Source organism: Neopelma chrysocephalum, unplaced genomic scaffold (genome assembly GCF_003984885.1).
Source record: "Neopelma chrysocephalum unplaced genomic scaffold, ASM398488v2 Primary Assembly neopelma1_23, whole genome shotgun sequence".
Taxonomy (NCBI): Eukaryota; Metazoa; Chordata; class Aves; order Passeriformes; family Pipridae; genus Neopelma; species Neopelma chrysocephalum.
The window spans coordinates 6,262,310-6,279,582 of NW_020897691.1; the positions used below are offsets into that span (position 1 = coordinate 6,262,310).

At 39.9% G+C, this 17,273-nt stretch overlaps 1 protein-coding gene across 1 annotated transcript in view; it reads right to left on the reverse strand.

Moving 5' to 3' along the window:
• Positions 1-17,273, reverse strand: part of DISC1 (DISC1 scaffold protein) — a 195,497-nt gene that overhangs the window by 159,332 nt on the left and 18,892 nt on the right. Inside the window, exon 3 of the mRNA XM_027683381.1 lies at positions 14,193-14,262. Within this exon, the coding sequence (XP_027539182.1) occupies positions 14,193-14,262 (70 nt within the window). The remainder of the gene's footprint in view (positions 1-14,192; positions 14,263-17,273) is intronic.

Sequence of the window (17,273 nt, forward strand, 5' to 3'; positions counted from 1 at the left end):
TAGGTAGCATTCTTCAGACCTCTTCACTGCCACTTCAGCTGCCACATGCAAGAATGGGAGTGATGTTTGTTTTACCCTCTGGCAGGTTTCAGTTGTTCAGTAACAGACAGAAAATATAATTTTTAAGTCTTTTAGGTTAACAAAGCACTGTGTTTGATCAATGTCCCTTGAGATGTGGATGCTTTAACTGTAACTGTATTGACACAATACAATATTCTGGAGAATAACCCTCCCCATTCTGGAAAATATTATTTGTTTACTTGAAAATTTCAAATAGATGCATTACTGTGTAAATAAAATTTGCCCTCCATCGAGCACAGGATCCTGCCTGCAGCAGTGGCAACTTGATTTTTCAACACTTCAAAGGATGGAGAGAAAGGCCTACTGGGGCAGCCCACCACCCTCTGCAATGCTGCACACATCTCTGGTGCTGGGAAATCCTGCAGACCTCTTCAGCAGGCTCCAGGAATTACCAGGCTGCTATATTTTATATTTAGTGCCATTATGCTACAATGAACGTTAAGAAATAAACACTCGGACAAAATTCCCTCATGCTAACTTTCAAAAAAATTTTCCAGAAATACTTTTTTAGACAGAAGGCACAATCAGGTACAATAGGCAGTGTGTCAAATACATGAAAGAATACAATAAAAAATGCAACAAAGTATTTGCATAAAGTTTCAAAGAAAGTAGAAGTCTGAATGTTATTCTTTCAGAACACTCCTATATAATACTTCCCTCTGTACAACTGCTTTGTCTCCTACGTTTCAGTTACTAAGCTTCACTGATGATCAAAAGCCTGCATTATTTTTTTCAAACAAATTCTACAGAAGTTCTCCCTGATGCCACAAAATTTGCAGTCATCCCTCTAACTTATATTCACCTTCTTCCTCCACTGTTATTAAACAGGAGAATAAACATAAAACTTTAAAAAAGAAAAAGTGAGAAATAAATTATCTTCTAAAAAAATCTCTCTTGTGCAATTCAGGCATTCCTGGTCACTCCATCCAGTTTCACACATCTTCCTTTGGGAACAAAACAAAACATTATTTGTCCTTGTACTTAACCTGACTCTTTGAATTACTAATTTTCTAAAGAAAGGATTAAGATATCTCTAGCACTACAGCTTCTTCTCCTGTCCTAGCTTGGCTTGATTTTCTTCGCGTATAAACAAGCCTTTGGCTTATTTACCTAAATCCATTAGCAATTAGCCCTAGCTGTGAAACCAATACAGATATCCACAGATTTTGGTTAAAAGGATTGGAACAGGATTACAATCTTGCTGGTGGCTGGTCAGGAAGCTCTCATCAGGGCCAAGTGTGAAGTTCACACAAGATGGTAAGAATAAGGGGTGATTCCAGCTGAACCCCCAGACCTGCAGCCTGACAGCAGTCACACAGGACTATGGCAGCAATCCAACTACCAGAAGCTTTAGCTCCAGGCAGCAACTTGGAAAGAAAGAAACAAAGATATGCATGAGCTTCAGGAGCCACATCAACAGAGATGTCGACAATAGCCCAATACACGTGCTTCATTCCCAATACTAAAGGTAGCCTGGGAATTTCCTAGAGATACTGCGGCAGCAAGACTCACTGCAACGGACTAACATAAACAGAGAAGGAAAAAGAAAAGGCAGAACAGAGATGCAAATGATTAAGGCACAAATATTGCCAACTGCAATAGAAAGTATGGCAGAAAGCACAAAAGAGTGCAACTGCATGCAGTGGGCAGAGAGGTCTCCTGGAATGTGCTCTGTGATGTGAGGGGAGACTGGGAAATAACAGAAAGCAGCAAGAAAGCTAGAAGAAAAGTAGAGTATTCAAGGCCAGGCGTTTAATGCATCCATCTCTTGGGAAAAGGGGAAAGCAAAAAGTATATGACTGAATGCAAATATTTTGCTAAAAATAAAACCCAAACCACAAAAAAACAATTCCACCATTCTTCCAAAATGGGAAACTCTAGCAAAGCAAGGACAAAAGGTATAGGCAGAGAGCAAGCCAGAAGTACAATCCGGTTCTCTCGTTTCCAAAAGACCAGGACAGCAAAGGGTAAGTTTAACACACTCTCTTCCCATTACACCTTTCTGCCAGAATTCTGCTGCAATCACACACCGACGGAAACCTGAGGAAGGAACAACTTTGTTAGGAGCAGAAGATGGCTTTACAGAATCTAACCCAAATCACTCACAGCCAGCAGAAAAACAATACATAGAAACACACACCATCACCACCCAAATCCTTTTTACTTGTTTCCAGAAGGCACAAATTCAAACCAACTAATTTTGATGCAAGTAGATACACTGTGTGAGGCTCCCTCCCATACTAAAAAGCACACTGGCTTGAATTCCAGCTTTCATACGTGCACTTTTGTTCCTCAGGCTCCTGGGGGGCTGCTGCAAATAGAGGAATGCAGGAAAACACCACCTGCTAAGAAAAGGTTATTAGCTGTCTAGTCTGGTAAAATCTCATTGAAACAAAGGGAAAATAAAGATGCACCTTGTTATCATGCCCCTAATCTTGATTTCAGATTACAGGGAGGCAGCAGAATGACTATACTGCACCAGGTTAGAGCCTCCAGCCCAGAGGACAGATACAATCACAAAATGCATCACAGCAGCAGGGTGACAATATCCACTACCCTCTCCAGAAGACCACAATTAGCAGGTGAAGAGCAAATTCAAGCCCTGCTCACCAGGTGACAAGCAGAAACAGCAGCAGCACAGGCTAATGAAGCCTGCTGGCTGAGTAAACATGTAAGAAGGGCACGGGAGAGGAAGAACCTATAACTCAGGGAAGGAGACAAGAGACACTTGCCAAGCACCTTCCTAAAACACAAAGTAGAGGGAAGCAAAGTTACTGCTAGGAGATTTCCTAGTGTTATAAGAAGAGGGCATGGAAACAGATGACATTACAGTGGGAGACATACGAAAGCAAGTTTCTTGCCTTACAGTCACTTAAGTTCCTCATACAGTCCCACGCATGCAGGATGTACTCTTCTTTGCACACAATTCCCTTGCCTGAAAGACTGCAAATCTTCATTTCTAAAACAGCATCTGCTGGGGCTGAATTTGCACAGTAGGAGCCCCTGGCAACTCCTCATGACCAAGGTTAAGGCAGTAAAGAAATAGCTGTTTAATAGCCCTTTTGCCAGAAGCCCCAGACAGAGTATTTGTGAATGAACAAGTGCAAAACACCACAGCATAGAATCCACCCAGAAACAGCAGTTCTGACAGATCTATATTTCCCACTGGCTTCATCCTGGTAATTAGCACTTCCTTCTTCACTACAGTCATTCCCACAGATTTCAGTAACAAGCAGCTGCCTATGCTTGGAAGCAGTTGAGCAATAAAGGAAGAGGATATTTAAATATTCATCAAAAACCAAAGATGGCAAGAGCATCACCTTCACAAAGACTGTGCACAGGCAGTACAGCACTGAGCACATCATAATACTGCTAAACATATCCCACATCCACGGGATGTTTTCTCAAACAGATATACAAGGCCAAATTGGCCTCCTCACCAATAGAAGGATGCAGGTTGGAAGGTATCTCAAGGATCATCTGGTCCAACCTCTCTTGGTGACAACACAGTCTAGACAAGACAGCCCAGCACCCTGCCAAGTTGAACCTTAAAGGTATCCAACATTGGGAAATCTACCACTTCCCTAAAGAGATCATTCCAATGACTATTGGCTCATTGTAAAAAATTTTCCTCTTGTGTCTAATTGGAATCTCTCCAGGGGTAATTAGAGCCCTTTACCACTTGTCTTCTCATGTGATTCCTTGCACAAAGGGAACCTCCATCTTCTTTGTAGACACTGCTTAAATACAGGAACAAAGTGACAAGGTCTCCCTCTAAACCTTCTTTTCCCAGGATTAAACAAACCCAGTTCTCTCAGTCTTTTCCTCACATGGAAGGTATCCCAGTCCTTTGGTCATCTTTGTGGCTCTTCCCTGGACCCTCTTCAGCCTGTCCACTTCTTTTTTTTTCAGCAGGGACCAAAACTGAACACAGGATTCCAGGCGTGGCCTGACAAGTGTTGCATAGAGTGGGAAAAGTTGTAAAGCAAGACAGTCACGAACTTCATGAGTTGGTAGTGCTGAAACATTCATTCAACTTTTTGACCTTACCCTGAGTTCCTAAGAAGAACATTCTTTGAATGGAAATAAGCATTATACCAGCTTCATCCTAACGTTCAAAAGAAATCTGCAGCAGTTGAATCTTAGCTGAGCAGAACATCTACATCAAGGAAGATCCAGCCTCCCTGTACCTCTCTATTGCAAGTTGGTTTGGGTTGTTGCTTTAAACTCCTTTGCATAGAAGGGATGACGGGTAATTTTTGTGACTTTTAACTGACCCCAGTATCATCTGTCTACTTGCCTGGAAGCCAAGATGATAGCTTTGTGTGCTATACATCATTTCAAAAAAGACCTCCAACTGTCGAGTCAATTGGCCTGCAGATGAGAACTGAAAAAAAAAAATCCAGTATTTTATATTGTTTTCTTGATTTTTCCAAAGGTTATCCAGTCTACTTTGGTAAAGGCAGCCTTTCTAGTTGCCTCTCAGGGCTGTATAAATGCTTTCTTTGCTCTCCCAAGGGTACTTCAAAAAAAATTCTGCACCACAGGTAAGATTTAGCAATATTCCTTTCAGGTAGGCATTGGAGATAATAGGAACTATATGTGCTGTTACATTACATCACAGATAAATCTTGGATATTAAAAAGGGACTTTGGTAATTTTAGGCAGACATGAAGTGTAACTTTGTAGTGGATAGGGGAAAAGAAATTAAGACTGTATAAAAATGCGTAAGAAAGAAGGCACTCCTTAGAACTAAACAGGCATCAGCTATACATACCTGAGCAACCAACCATCCAAACAACTCTTTAGATTTTCCTACAGACAAAGAACCCTACAAGCCTTACATGAAAGAAATTTAAAAAAAAAAAAAAATCTATCTTGGCTAAGAACACGCCAGCTTCTTGGATCCCTGCTCCAGCAGTGGGGAAGGCACACAAGGCACTGACCTGCCCACAACTGCTACAGAAAGAACAAACTTGGATAAGCATACAGAAGGCCAGGCAGCACACTTAACTCCAGAGAGAGAATCAGGAGCACAAAAGTTCACTTTTCTAAAAGAAACAGAGGAAAGGTTGCCTCTTAGGCAAGGAAGAGCCAGGAAAGTGTTTACAAGCAAGGAGGGTACGCTTCCCTGAAGAACTAATTTTCCATCCCTCCTAATTTCTGAAATCAAAATCGATTTTATAAGCAAACATTCAGTTCATTATTAGCTGCTCTTAAGAGCATTCACTCTAAACAATAATTAGAGGCATTTGCAGGAAGTTTCTATTAAGGAATTATAGGCAATAAAATTGAAGCAGGGAAAAAAAAGGCTTCTAGACAAATTAAAAGCAGACACAGCACACGAGGCAGACTTGGCCCCTAACTCCAGAGACAGGAGAAATGACACTGTTGCTTGCACACAAGGGAGACCAGGAAATGTGGTTAACACCACTAATAGCACAGCTCCTATAGGAGCATACATGGAGGTACAAGAAACCTCTCACCACAGGCCTTTTAAAGTTCAAGTTTGCTTCCTTGAAGCTACAACCCTAGGGGATGCTTGTCCAGCAGAACCAGGCCTGCTGCATTATCCCTCCAAATGACTCCAGTCCTCACATGACCTACATCTCCTGCAGTCATCACATAACTGAGCTCTGGCTTGAAGAGGGACTGAATTCATTTGAATATTTTAATCTGAGCAAAAGCAGCATTTTTCAGGGTACTTCAACAAGCCAAGAAAGCTTTGTTTCACATTCTTTGACATAACAAATAATTTTTTTCCTGCATTCAACAAACAAGTGTGTCACAAGTAAAGAAAGTAAGTCAAATACAGCTCAGCTGCTTTGCTGCCCACAATGTTCCCACGTAACTCTCATCTGTTTGCACTGGGGAGGCATTAGCCATTCACACACAGGCAGTCTTGCCTTCTCCTTGCTTGATTGAAAAGGAAAGGGCTTCCACCCCCACTCCCCCCAGAAGTAACAGCAATGGAATAGTTTTACTGAGCATGTAAGGCTGCCCCTATATATTCAGCCTGAATGGGTCAGTCAATATAACAGCTATAGATAAGAAGAGCTTAAGTATTTTGAAAGCAGAGAGAAATAACTCTTGTATACAGTAACAGGCAGGTTCACTCAACAAGTAAAATGGCACCAGTGCCTGGCATGGGGAGTGAAGATTATTTGTTTCTCTGACAGATTCCTCACCTTCTTATTTGGAACTGCATGATTGTTTTCAAAAATGTCCAAAAGAAGAAATGTAAGAGCCATTTAAATGAAATAAGAGAATCCTACTGAATCCTGTGTATTCCTCATTATAAGCCCTGGGAGTTACAGGTGGGAAAAAAAGCACCTGAGATGGGAAATATAAAACTGCACAAAATTCAGACTTATCTACAGGCAGACAAGAACAGAATTGTGATGGCAGAATAATTAATTCAGAAAGCTATTTCCAGTAGCAATGCTTCTACAGGCACAGTGCTCTGAAAGAGAATTAAATTTTAATTCTAGAGTTATTCTACTTTGGATTTTTATTTTCCTTTCCCCAAATATTTCTTCTCTTTCTCCTCCTCAGCATCCTCAGTCCTTCTTTCCCTGGAAGACCTTGTCATTTTATACAATATTATGAATTTTTTTTTTTTTTAAACACACTTATACGTCTTGAGTCTTCTTACCCTAGGTTCTGTGAGGCAGGTGAAATAGCATGACCAGAACCACTTTGTTCAGAACTCCTCACTATTTTAATATTTACTATATAGCACCAGAATATCCAGCTGTTGAAGCCTGCCTGTGAATTGGGCCGTTTCCGCTCTCACTCAAAAGCGTTTTCTCCACCAAGTACAGGTCATGATTAAGTTATTTCAAACCAACACCCCCTGCACTTCAGTATTAATTCAGATTTGATTTTAATTACGTCTATGCACCAGGAATTTGACCAGACACCATCCAACGAGGAAGGAGTATTACCAGTTCTCCACAGAGGACTTACACTGGAAGACTTTCATGTCTGCTTTCAAATGGTAGTCACATTCATTCAGCACTGTTTTAACCCCCAAATACACAGAATTTGCATTACTGTGACATCCAGAAGTTTCTACCCATGTTCAGTCATTTATTAAGCAGATAATAATTGAAAAGAGAAGGTGTCCCCCTTCTCTTAAAATTTTTATATCCTAAGTGTAAGACAAGGGCAGCAAAATCAATTTCTACTTGTTGGCTGAATTAACAGCCATACCCTCTCCAGTGGTCATATTGCACATGAAACACAATTTTCTTATCTGGAGTTAATATTTCTAAAGAGCAAGGGAAAGATAAGTCTGTCCTGAATATAAAATTTGTTTTCAAGTGCAAAGTAAGCAGATGGGCTGGCTGAGTATCAGGAGAGCCATGTCACTCACTCAGTGGGTACTGTCCAGATAGCACATCAACACTTCTCCCAAGTTACACCCATCAGAGCCCTATGCTTCAAACAGCAATTCAGCAAGTAAGATCTTAAATTACCCATAATTGCTTATTTTGTTCATATTTTTTCATTGCTTGTTTGTTTGTAAAAGACTAGCCAGGCTGTCTGGGAACAGCTTGGCTGCATCATGGACTGAGAAATAGGGCCCAACTATCATAGGACGGGTGGCCAGCAGTGTCAGTTTTAGACAGCAGATGGCCAGGGGCAGAGAAAGCTTCCAAGTACACAGTTTGCCAAAACTTCAGCAATTTTCTTTTTGTCAAGCAGCTTCCAGAAACACAAGATGTAGCCGAACCTCTTCACACTGGCCAAGATTAAAATACGAGAGCATAGTAGAATCCTACAAAATACTACCCCTTCCTAAAAATATTTAGGTTGCACAGTTTAAGCAAGATACTGCGTGAGTACAGCAATTTCCTCTCCAATATTGGCTAGGGAATTAGAGATGTAGAAACCATGACTGCATTTTCAGTGTGGGGGCACAAGCAGACCAACAGCAAGATCCTGTTCTACCTCAAAGACACAGCTTGATGTGATGGAAACTGAACAGCTGGGCTGAAATGACGATTCACATCAAAAGCATTTCAAGAAGCTGCTGAAGATGCATGTGCTTCATATGTAATGAGTAAACACAACAAGTCAAAGTACCCAGAAATGCATACCAGACCTCCCTCTCATAAGCATTGGTAATTACTATATTATTTTAGTATTAAAAAAAGGTTTTCCCATTGTCTACATGACAGCAAGATAAGGAAATTCATACCTTTAAATTGTGACTCCTGCTCAGTTTTGTGATTAAAAAAAAAAAAAAACCCAAACCACATGGTAGTAACTGGATACGCCTAACACAGATTGCATAAAAAGAAACAATGATGTCATTACTGATGCTAGTAAGTAAAAGCCATGATGAAGCATTTGGACAACAGCATCTTGGTTAACAGTTTCAGCCAGCACCAAACAATAAATGGATATGTACAAAAAAAGACTTCTATCTTTTCATTTCAGCCATCTTAGAGAAATACAAACAAGGTGTAAGAGGTGCAAGGCTCTGTTTTGTTACAAGGTAAATTAAGTCTAATTTATACTTCACATAAGCATTTGCTATCCTTAACCACCCAAACTCTTTTGTGGAGATTATCTGAATTTGTCAGAGTAGGACAAGATAAACAAGATCCATGCAACAAAGATTTGGGTTTGGGAATTTGTACAGGCCCTTCCCCACATCCTCTTAATAGCTTTACTGGGAAGTTGTAAAAATGAAAATGAAAACCAAAAAGGCTTAGCCACATATTTAAGGAAACTTCTACAGCTTGTGATGAAACAAACTTCTGACAGCATGGCATAACACAAAGTCCTATTTCTTCCATCCACCCCAAATCCATTGACAAGTCAATGGCCTGAAAACTGCAAGTTACAAGCTCACAGTAAGTCTCCTGTGTCACAGAAGCTCTCTCCTCCAGCATCCACCACTTTTTATTAAGTCAGCAGCCTCAGATATAGAGCTTCACTCAATATACAGCTAGGGCTTAAGGATTTAACTTTCACACTGAAACAAGTCCAATCCAAAGTAACATGTTCTTTGAGAGTTATTTCCAGATACAGCTTCTCTCAAATTCACTGTCCTTCCTGAGAAAGGAGCCAACTTGCCTTCGTTTGTGTCCTGTTATAGCAGCCATCTGTCAAGCAAGCATTTTAGTTCAAAATAATAGAAGCACAGTAAAGCAGGGATTCTGTCCAACCCTCATCCACAAATAGCACTTCCAGAAAAAAAAGAAATTAAAAAAAACAAAGAAAAAAAGACAACAAAAAGAACAACACACCACCTACCTGCTTGAATATCAAATTGGTTCAAATGTTGTAAGAGTTATGACTAGAAATAGTACTTTACACTGGGAAAAATATTGTTCCAGTTTAAACTGCAAAAAGAAATTTGGAAATACCAAACAGCTATACACCTGGCCAGGAGTTTGGAGTTTGCAAGAACCACTGTAAGAAGTGTCCAAGGCCTCCCTCGGAGTGCCACTTAACACAACATTTTCAACCCAGCCATTACTTAACATGATACTCTATTGTTTTCTCTCTTTCTGCAGAACACACAGCACACAAGTCCATGGCAGCTTACCAATTCACATAGTTCATGCTTTGAGAACTCACCTAAAATAACCGAAGGCTCACACGTATTAAATGTATTAACAGCCTGAATTTTTATTGCTGAGATAGGATAGGTTTTGCCATGTCAGGCATAAATGCTTCTGTGTTCTACCTGACATGCTGGACTGCTGTTGCTCTGATCTACTGTATGACCTTCACTGAAGAGCCCTAACTACTCTGAATACAATCTGATTGCACAGGGAAGTTTACATTCCCTATCAGTTGCAAACAATGAATCTGTATGCTCACATTCCTGCATACAAGAATTTTCTTTAAAAAAATAATTAAAAAACAAACAAACAAAAAAAATCCCCAAAACCAAAAAACAAAACAGTAGCTCTGAAAAAACTTTCTTCTGAATAACAAGACGGCACATGAACCACTAGTAGAGTTCAGCAGCAAGACAGTCCTTATAGTTACCAATCCACTTGCCTCTTGCACCAGGCAAAGTTGAGCAGCTCAAGAAGCAAAAAAACAGGAAAAAGGTTTTCAAATGTTGGGGCAATAGATTTGTACTGAGCAAAATACACTTGCTCCTACTGCAAGCACAACTCCTACAGACACAAAATATATTGTCTTCTTCCCTCCCCGCCGTATTCAGTAGTGTGTTTAACCTTGGAGCTGTCAAGCTCCATCATGAATAATGAGCCATGACAACACTTCAAGTGATCCTTGGAGAACAGACCAATTTTTCCTATATGCTAGGCAAGGCAAAATGCTTATATTTCCATGGTACTGTACCTGCTTTGAAAATATACAGTAATGTGGCCATCAAGAGGAGACCACAAGTAAATACAGAAAAAAAAATAAATCACTTATTTCCTGATATTTCAGCCCTACAAACAGAAAAAGCAGTAAAACAAGTAACATCCTAATGGTCCCTATTTAAAAATATACCAGGGTTGAGGAAATTTGTCTCACTGAATATGCATTTCACGTAACCATTTCACAGTATTAATAACTGCATTTGAAACAACCCATGACAGCTACAGTATGAAGAGAGAACACACCCTGCAGTTTCACTGCACCATGCTCAGTGACCTGCAGTAGATGAGCACCAACACAGGACAGGGGGGCAGCCTCTGCCCAAGTAGCCCCCCAGCACTCTTGGAACAAACGTATCCCCCACTGCATCCCAAGGCACTGCAAGAAAGTATAGGAAAAAATTGTAATTATTTGAATGACTGACTGAAGCTCCCCTACACCAAAACTCTAACCATGCCAAGGCAGGACTCCCAGAAGGCACAGCACAGGTAACCAAGCAATGGCAAGAGCCGTTTCTGCTGCACACCTCTCAAGCCCAAGATGGGGAAGAAGAGAAGGAGCAAATAAATTCACCTAAAGAAAGGAAAAACTAGGAAGAAACAAGCTGAAGATTTAAACAGGTATTCCCTTGTCTTTTAAACAAAAATGGAAGGTTGTGGTTGCAAAAAGCCCTTAAAAAAATCATCACTCATTTAGGAATCATCACTCTAACAGACCCAAGCAGCATGCATTTGTCCTGTATTTCTGCAAAGGGGGAAAACAAATATATCCTTATTCCTGCAAAGTTTGCAGTGTCACACAGCAGAAACCAGTCCTGAGCACTTTGAGGAGTTTTAAGTACTAACATATCTCTGTGCCACCAAACTGCTGTAAAAAAAAAAAATCTGAGGCCCTTCCTGCAAGACTAGATGACTCAGAAAGCTGAAGTCAGAAAATCCCTTCAGAGCTGGTCAGAGCTAGAGAGGAGCCTCTAACAACAAAGCAGTAATTACACATGATAATGTATTTATTGACAATTTAATTTTCCACTTGGGAGTCCAGTCACTCATACCCCTCCCTCCACCTGCTCTCCTTCCCCCCTACTCACTTCTTCCATGTGTAGGGCATTTATCAGCTATCTACATCACACTAGGTCTACCTTTCTCCTAGAGAACTTCCAAATGAGCAAGACCCGTGTCATCACCACACACAGCACGACCATCCTCTCTGGTTCAAAACAGTTCTGCTCTTAACAGAGGACTCGCTGTACACTCAAAGTCATTCCCCAAATTACAAGGATGGTAATCTTCTGCATATAGTTAAAATGTCCTTAGCCCTCCGTATACACCATGTTGGTTTCTCCCATTCCCTGATAATACACTGCCATTTATGCTCCACATCACAGCTCGGCACATTTAGCAATTCCATTCCCTGCTAGCAATATTTGGCAATAAGAGCATTTTAAAGAAGGCTAATTACAAATTTCACTTGAACAGAAATTGGTACTGGGCCAATCTGTAAGCTCTTCAATAAGCTTTCAAACTTCACACCAGGGCAGACTGTTCTCCACCAGGAGCAGTGACATGGCTCTAAAAGCAAAGGTGGAAGTCTTGCCACTGCAAGATGAGGAGGGACGGTCACAGCTCTGATTCTCCTTGCAGCACTGCACCTTCTCCATGTGACTCTTTCCTTGAAAATATGCTGCCCATGTTTCACGAACAAAAAACTAAAAAAGCCAGTTCAGATACCATGAAAATAATGAAAAGCAGTCACAAAAAAATCCTGGAAAGCAGTATCAAAAACCCCTTGGTTCACAGGTGTATCAGAAGAGGAACAAAGACCAGTATGACAAAAAGCAGGTCAAGGACTCAAAAGCTAGGAATTCATAAAATTAAGGATGCATGGTCACACTCATGCTTGAAGCAAGGCATTTTCTGAGAACAACGGTGTCTCAAGATGGACTCCCAGTTTTCAAAGGGATAGAAGAACCCAAGGCAAAGTTTCTCAAGCACTCCAGCATCTAGTCCCATATCAGGACAAATGTTTTCTGTCTATATATACCAGACTTAGCACAGAAAACAGCAATCCCACCTATGGATGCTTCTTACCACCTTTGTACTGCTGCCACTTTTTCTCTCTGTGTTCACAACATGTGGTGAAATAACATTTCAGCCAGATCATTTTTCTGAGGGGAAGATTCTGCAAACCACCCTCCGTGCTACCTGCTTGATAACCAGAGTGGAACTGAAAAGGGTAGTTGATAAAGTGATGGTCAATAGAACATTGGTCCTATTTTAAGGGTACAAGACTAGCGCCCAGGAAAACTACAGAAGGGCTTTCTGTGCAAGATTCAAGACAAGTCATAATTTTTCCCTGTGGTCAGTGACTATGTGGCATCACAAGGAGATGTCACACCTGACACACTGAAACACTGCTGTCAGAGTGGCTGACTGCCCAGAGAATCCCAGCTGGAATCTGTGCTAACCATGCGCACCAAGTACACAGCTGTTGGGAAGTCTCCAACTGTGAGCTTAACCCACAGGCACTAGAAAAAGAAGAGTTATGAGTGTTACACATGTAAAGTACACACATGAATAATATATATTTGACAGATATTAAACCCATGAATATCTAAAACATCCTTAGCTTTTAATGTACCTAAATGTTTTCCCCATTAGGAGGTGCCACACTAAAAGAATGATTTGGGATGGTAGCAAACTCTTCTCCTATACACAGGCGAGCCTTTAAGAGGTCAACAGAACCACTCTTGCAGAAGGGCTACATACCTACTCCCTATACACTATTAAAACACATTTTCATCACCTTGGAGACTTCTTTGGGGGCAGGAAGTCATGGTACAACTGCAAGCATCACACACTCATTTTGAAAGGCAAACCATAAGTTCTGACCACTGCCCAATCTCTAAAAACTGAGAATAAAAAAGTGGCAGGAAAGGAGCTATCTTTTTCCAGTCTTATTCTCTGAATTCATCCATATTCATGCACATTTTACTGACATGTTTGCAAGGTTTTGCAGCTGATTATAGATCTAGTGGGAAGAATTTAACCTAGAACCTCAAGACTATCAAAACATGAGTACCTGAACACAGACTACCAGAACAGGAAACAAGAAGAAACCTAATATGTGTGTTAATAAATGCTCTAATTATTAATGTGTGCACACACCAAGCTTATCAGAAGTGCCAAGGCATTTGAAAGGAAAAGCACTATTCAAAGACATCATTTGCCAGCAACTCTATCATCACCATATTCTCTAGTTGGTTTTGATTGAATTCAGTGACATCAACTTAATCCCATAGGACAGTATCATTCACTTTTATAATAGCTACTGACCTTATTTCTGTGTTTGAGCCCTGTTGTAGTGTCATGACTAAATGTGGCGAGCAACAAATCTCACTCTGTCAGCAGCCAGCGCCTGTCCTTTCTCCTTTTAAAGCTTTCATTCATTTCTGCAATTTTTTTTTAAAGTCATGCTGCTTCAAAACAGCTGATCCAGATGGTGGATATTTGTATTTCGACCTTCCCACATGGTGATGTGGCTCAAGAAAATAAAAACTGTTGCTACCTGCTGCTGACCTACTTTCATTTGCTTCCTGCCATACAACAGAAGAAAGAATACAGTTCATTGAACTAGTCTTCCACACCTACCCACTGTTATGTAGGAAATATGAAATAAAATTAGGAGAGGAAGGAGAAGAAAAAAAAAAAAACGGCAGCATGATCCCATGGAGAGTAGGGGGGAGCAATTCTCACCTCTATCATAGTCATCTTCCTCTATTGCTTTTTCCTGAAGCCTCTGAAGGCGTAAGATCAAGGATTTTATCTATGCAAAGAAAAAAAAGTTAATTATGAAGAAGTTGCATTTAAAAATATTTAGACTATTAACCTCTACATAATATAATGGCTTACTAAATCACTACAATGACCAAATTTTGATAGTTAACTTTGATAGTTAAGCCCAGTACTTGTTAATTAGACAGACCTATTTGGAAGTCAGTTGAACTGAAGCTACTTGAGCCAAGCATGGCTTTAGTCCAAACACATACAGGGAATAACAAATGATATTTCTTGAAAAGCAAAGGAGATCATGTGATCGCAGGATATTTTTCTCCCTTTGACTAAATCAAAGTAGGATTATTAGAGGATTCTGTCAGCATGACATATACTTCTGATCACATTATACTCAACAGTGTGTTCCTGAGCCCATTCCAACAATTTTTTCCCTGAGTTTTGCACAGAATACAAAATTTCCATATGCAAACCACATTTTATTCTGTAACTAGAAAGAGAAATGCAGTATGAATATTTTGGAACAGGTATACTCATGTTATGGGTCAGAAGACAGTATTCATATACACCCAACAAAGTTTCATTAAAATACAATTTAGGCTCATCTACATAATGTCGATGTTTGCATTTTCAGTTCACAATCCAAATGCTGGATGAAGAAAAAAGCAGAACACCAAGAATACCTAAACCACATACAGACTGCTCTCTCACACCGAAAAAGAAACTTCTACCATAATAAAGTTTTATTTCAAAAGCTAATGCTTCCCTTTGTTAACATTAAAGAGTCTGGACTAAAGTTCTAAATTTACTAAAAATTTGTAAGGCTAGGTGTGCATTCCAAGGCCTTTGCAAGTTTTTACTGTAAAAAGAAATTGGTTAGAAGGTAGGTTTAGTCCTCTCCTCATTGCCATGCTAGCCACAGCCTAGCAGGGCTACAGTTACAAGACTGAAATGTGTTTCTTTCTTATTAAATTTATACATGACAGGTACCAAACAAGCCAATATCAGCACTGAAAAAGGTAAGCCTGGAAAAAAAGCAGCATATCTTCTTACAGTCCAAAGCCTGAAAGTGCTTGGGAAAGCATTTTCCAACACAACAAAATCCATACTTTAGATATCTTGCATTTACAGAGTATTTCACTCCTCCCTGAAACTCTTTCATATTTAATCCCTACATTTAAACTATAAATTGAATAGAGAAAAATAGGTACAGCCAGTCAACAACTTCATAGAAGCATTCAGTTATTGAGACTACACCATCAACACATAAATTAGGCAAGACCTTTAAGAATTCAGTATATCCCTTCTAAACATGGTATGTGAAAGTGGACTAGTCAGAAAAGAACTGTAAAAAATAAAGCCAGAAAAGTATCCAAAAATGGCTGATTAATAATAGGCTATAGGATGGCCCAGAAGAAAAACAAACACAAAACATTGTATACATTCCCCTTTCCTCAAGGCTTTATTTTATTTTGGTTTTCATATCCTGAAACTCCAATCTTTTTTCTCTGAGACTGCTGAGGAATGTGTAAGATACTGAAGGGAGGATGTCTGAATTCTCATCATAAACTAATTTCTGTATTTTATGCCTGACTTTTGACAGAGCTTTAGAGAAGCCTGCAGTAGGAATGATTCAAATGACACTTTTTTTCACATACATGATGTATAACAACCATATATACTGCAATACAGCTTTGCTGCTGTTTGCAGTGTTTATTCCATCATGTGCTACAGGGGCAGGTCATTTAAAGTCTACTTAGGTACCACAGCCCAGGCTTGCCCACGGCAAACTGACTGATGCTGCCACAGTAAAGTGTTTTCTATTTGCAGGCTGGTAAGATATTTGGAGCTCAACTAATCAAAGAGCTGCTTCAGCGTGGCATGTCCTATATCTGTACCAGATGATGATTGCTTTTGTTTTTAAGTACAGAGAAAGCATAATTTTAACAATTTTGGTATTGTCTCCTTTTCTTGACTACAGCTGCCTTTGTTCCTTTCTGAAAACTTTAAGACTTGCTCATTATCATTACAATAGGAAGGTGCTTCAAATTAAACACTCACGGCTGGCTAACCAAGGCCAAAGACATCTCAGGGCACAAATCCCCAGTTCTCCTTTCAACGAATTAATGAATACAGAAACTAAAGATAGCAATGTTTCATTTGTGCCTATCAAAAAAAGTACTGAAAGGAAAGAAAAATAACTTCCTATTTTGATTGTGTTATATATTCCCAAAGTTGTAGCAAATGAATTTCCCAAACCATCCCAGACCACAGGCATGTTGTCATTCCAGGCATGAAGCCAAAGAAACTGCTCCATGTCAATGTGCGTGAAGTCTGTAAATAACAGAACCTGTTTGAGTTCTACATGAATCCTCTATGGAAAGAAAGTATTAGAGAGCATTGCAGGCCCAGGTCAGATGTCATGCAGAAAAAAGCAATATTAAAACTTTCTCAACCTTCTGTCTTACCCAGACAGCAGGGTTGTGCTAAGTCTCCCCAGTGAAGGTTGTTTCATCAGGCCTAAAGACAATACAGTGTATCTCAACAGTTATCTGTCTGAGCTGAGAAGTCACAAGAATCTGAGTTTCTGAAAGGCACTAGTGAGACAATTAAAAAAACCCAACCAACGCAACAAAGAAAAACCAAACAAAAAGCCCACCACACCAGAAAAACCCCACTACCTACTCAGTGCAGCTTGAACAAATTAGTGAAATACATTGTGTCCATATTAATCTCTAGATTACTGCTTCCTAGTTGCATAACAAATCTAGTATTTGGTTTCTTGGAGCAGGTAAACTCAGAATTATTTTCCTCCAATGCCCACCCTGCCATCCCAGAAACCATATAACAAAACACAGCTGATCCTTCTTAAAGTTTCCCCAACCCTCTCCCATAAAGGACACAGTGAATGACTGCCTGTACACATTGCAGGTATAAACGTGGGTATATACATACATGAAGAAATAAAGACTCCTGTCTCATTGCCCCACTACTCCTCTGTGGTGGAAGGAAAAAAAAAAAAAAAGGTTCCATTCCCAGCTGGAG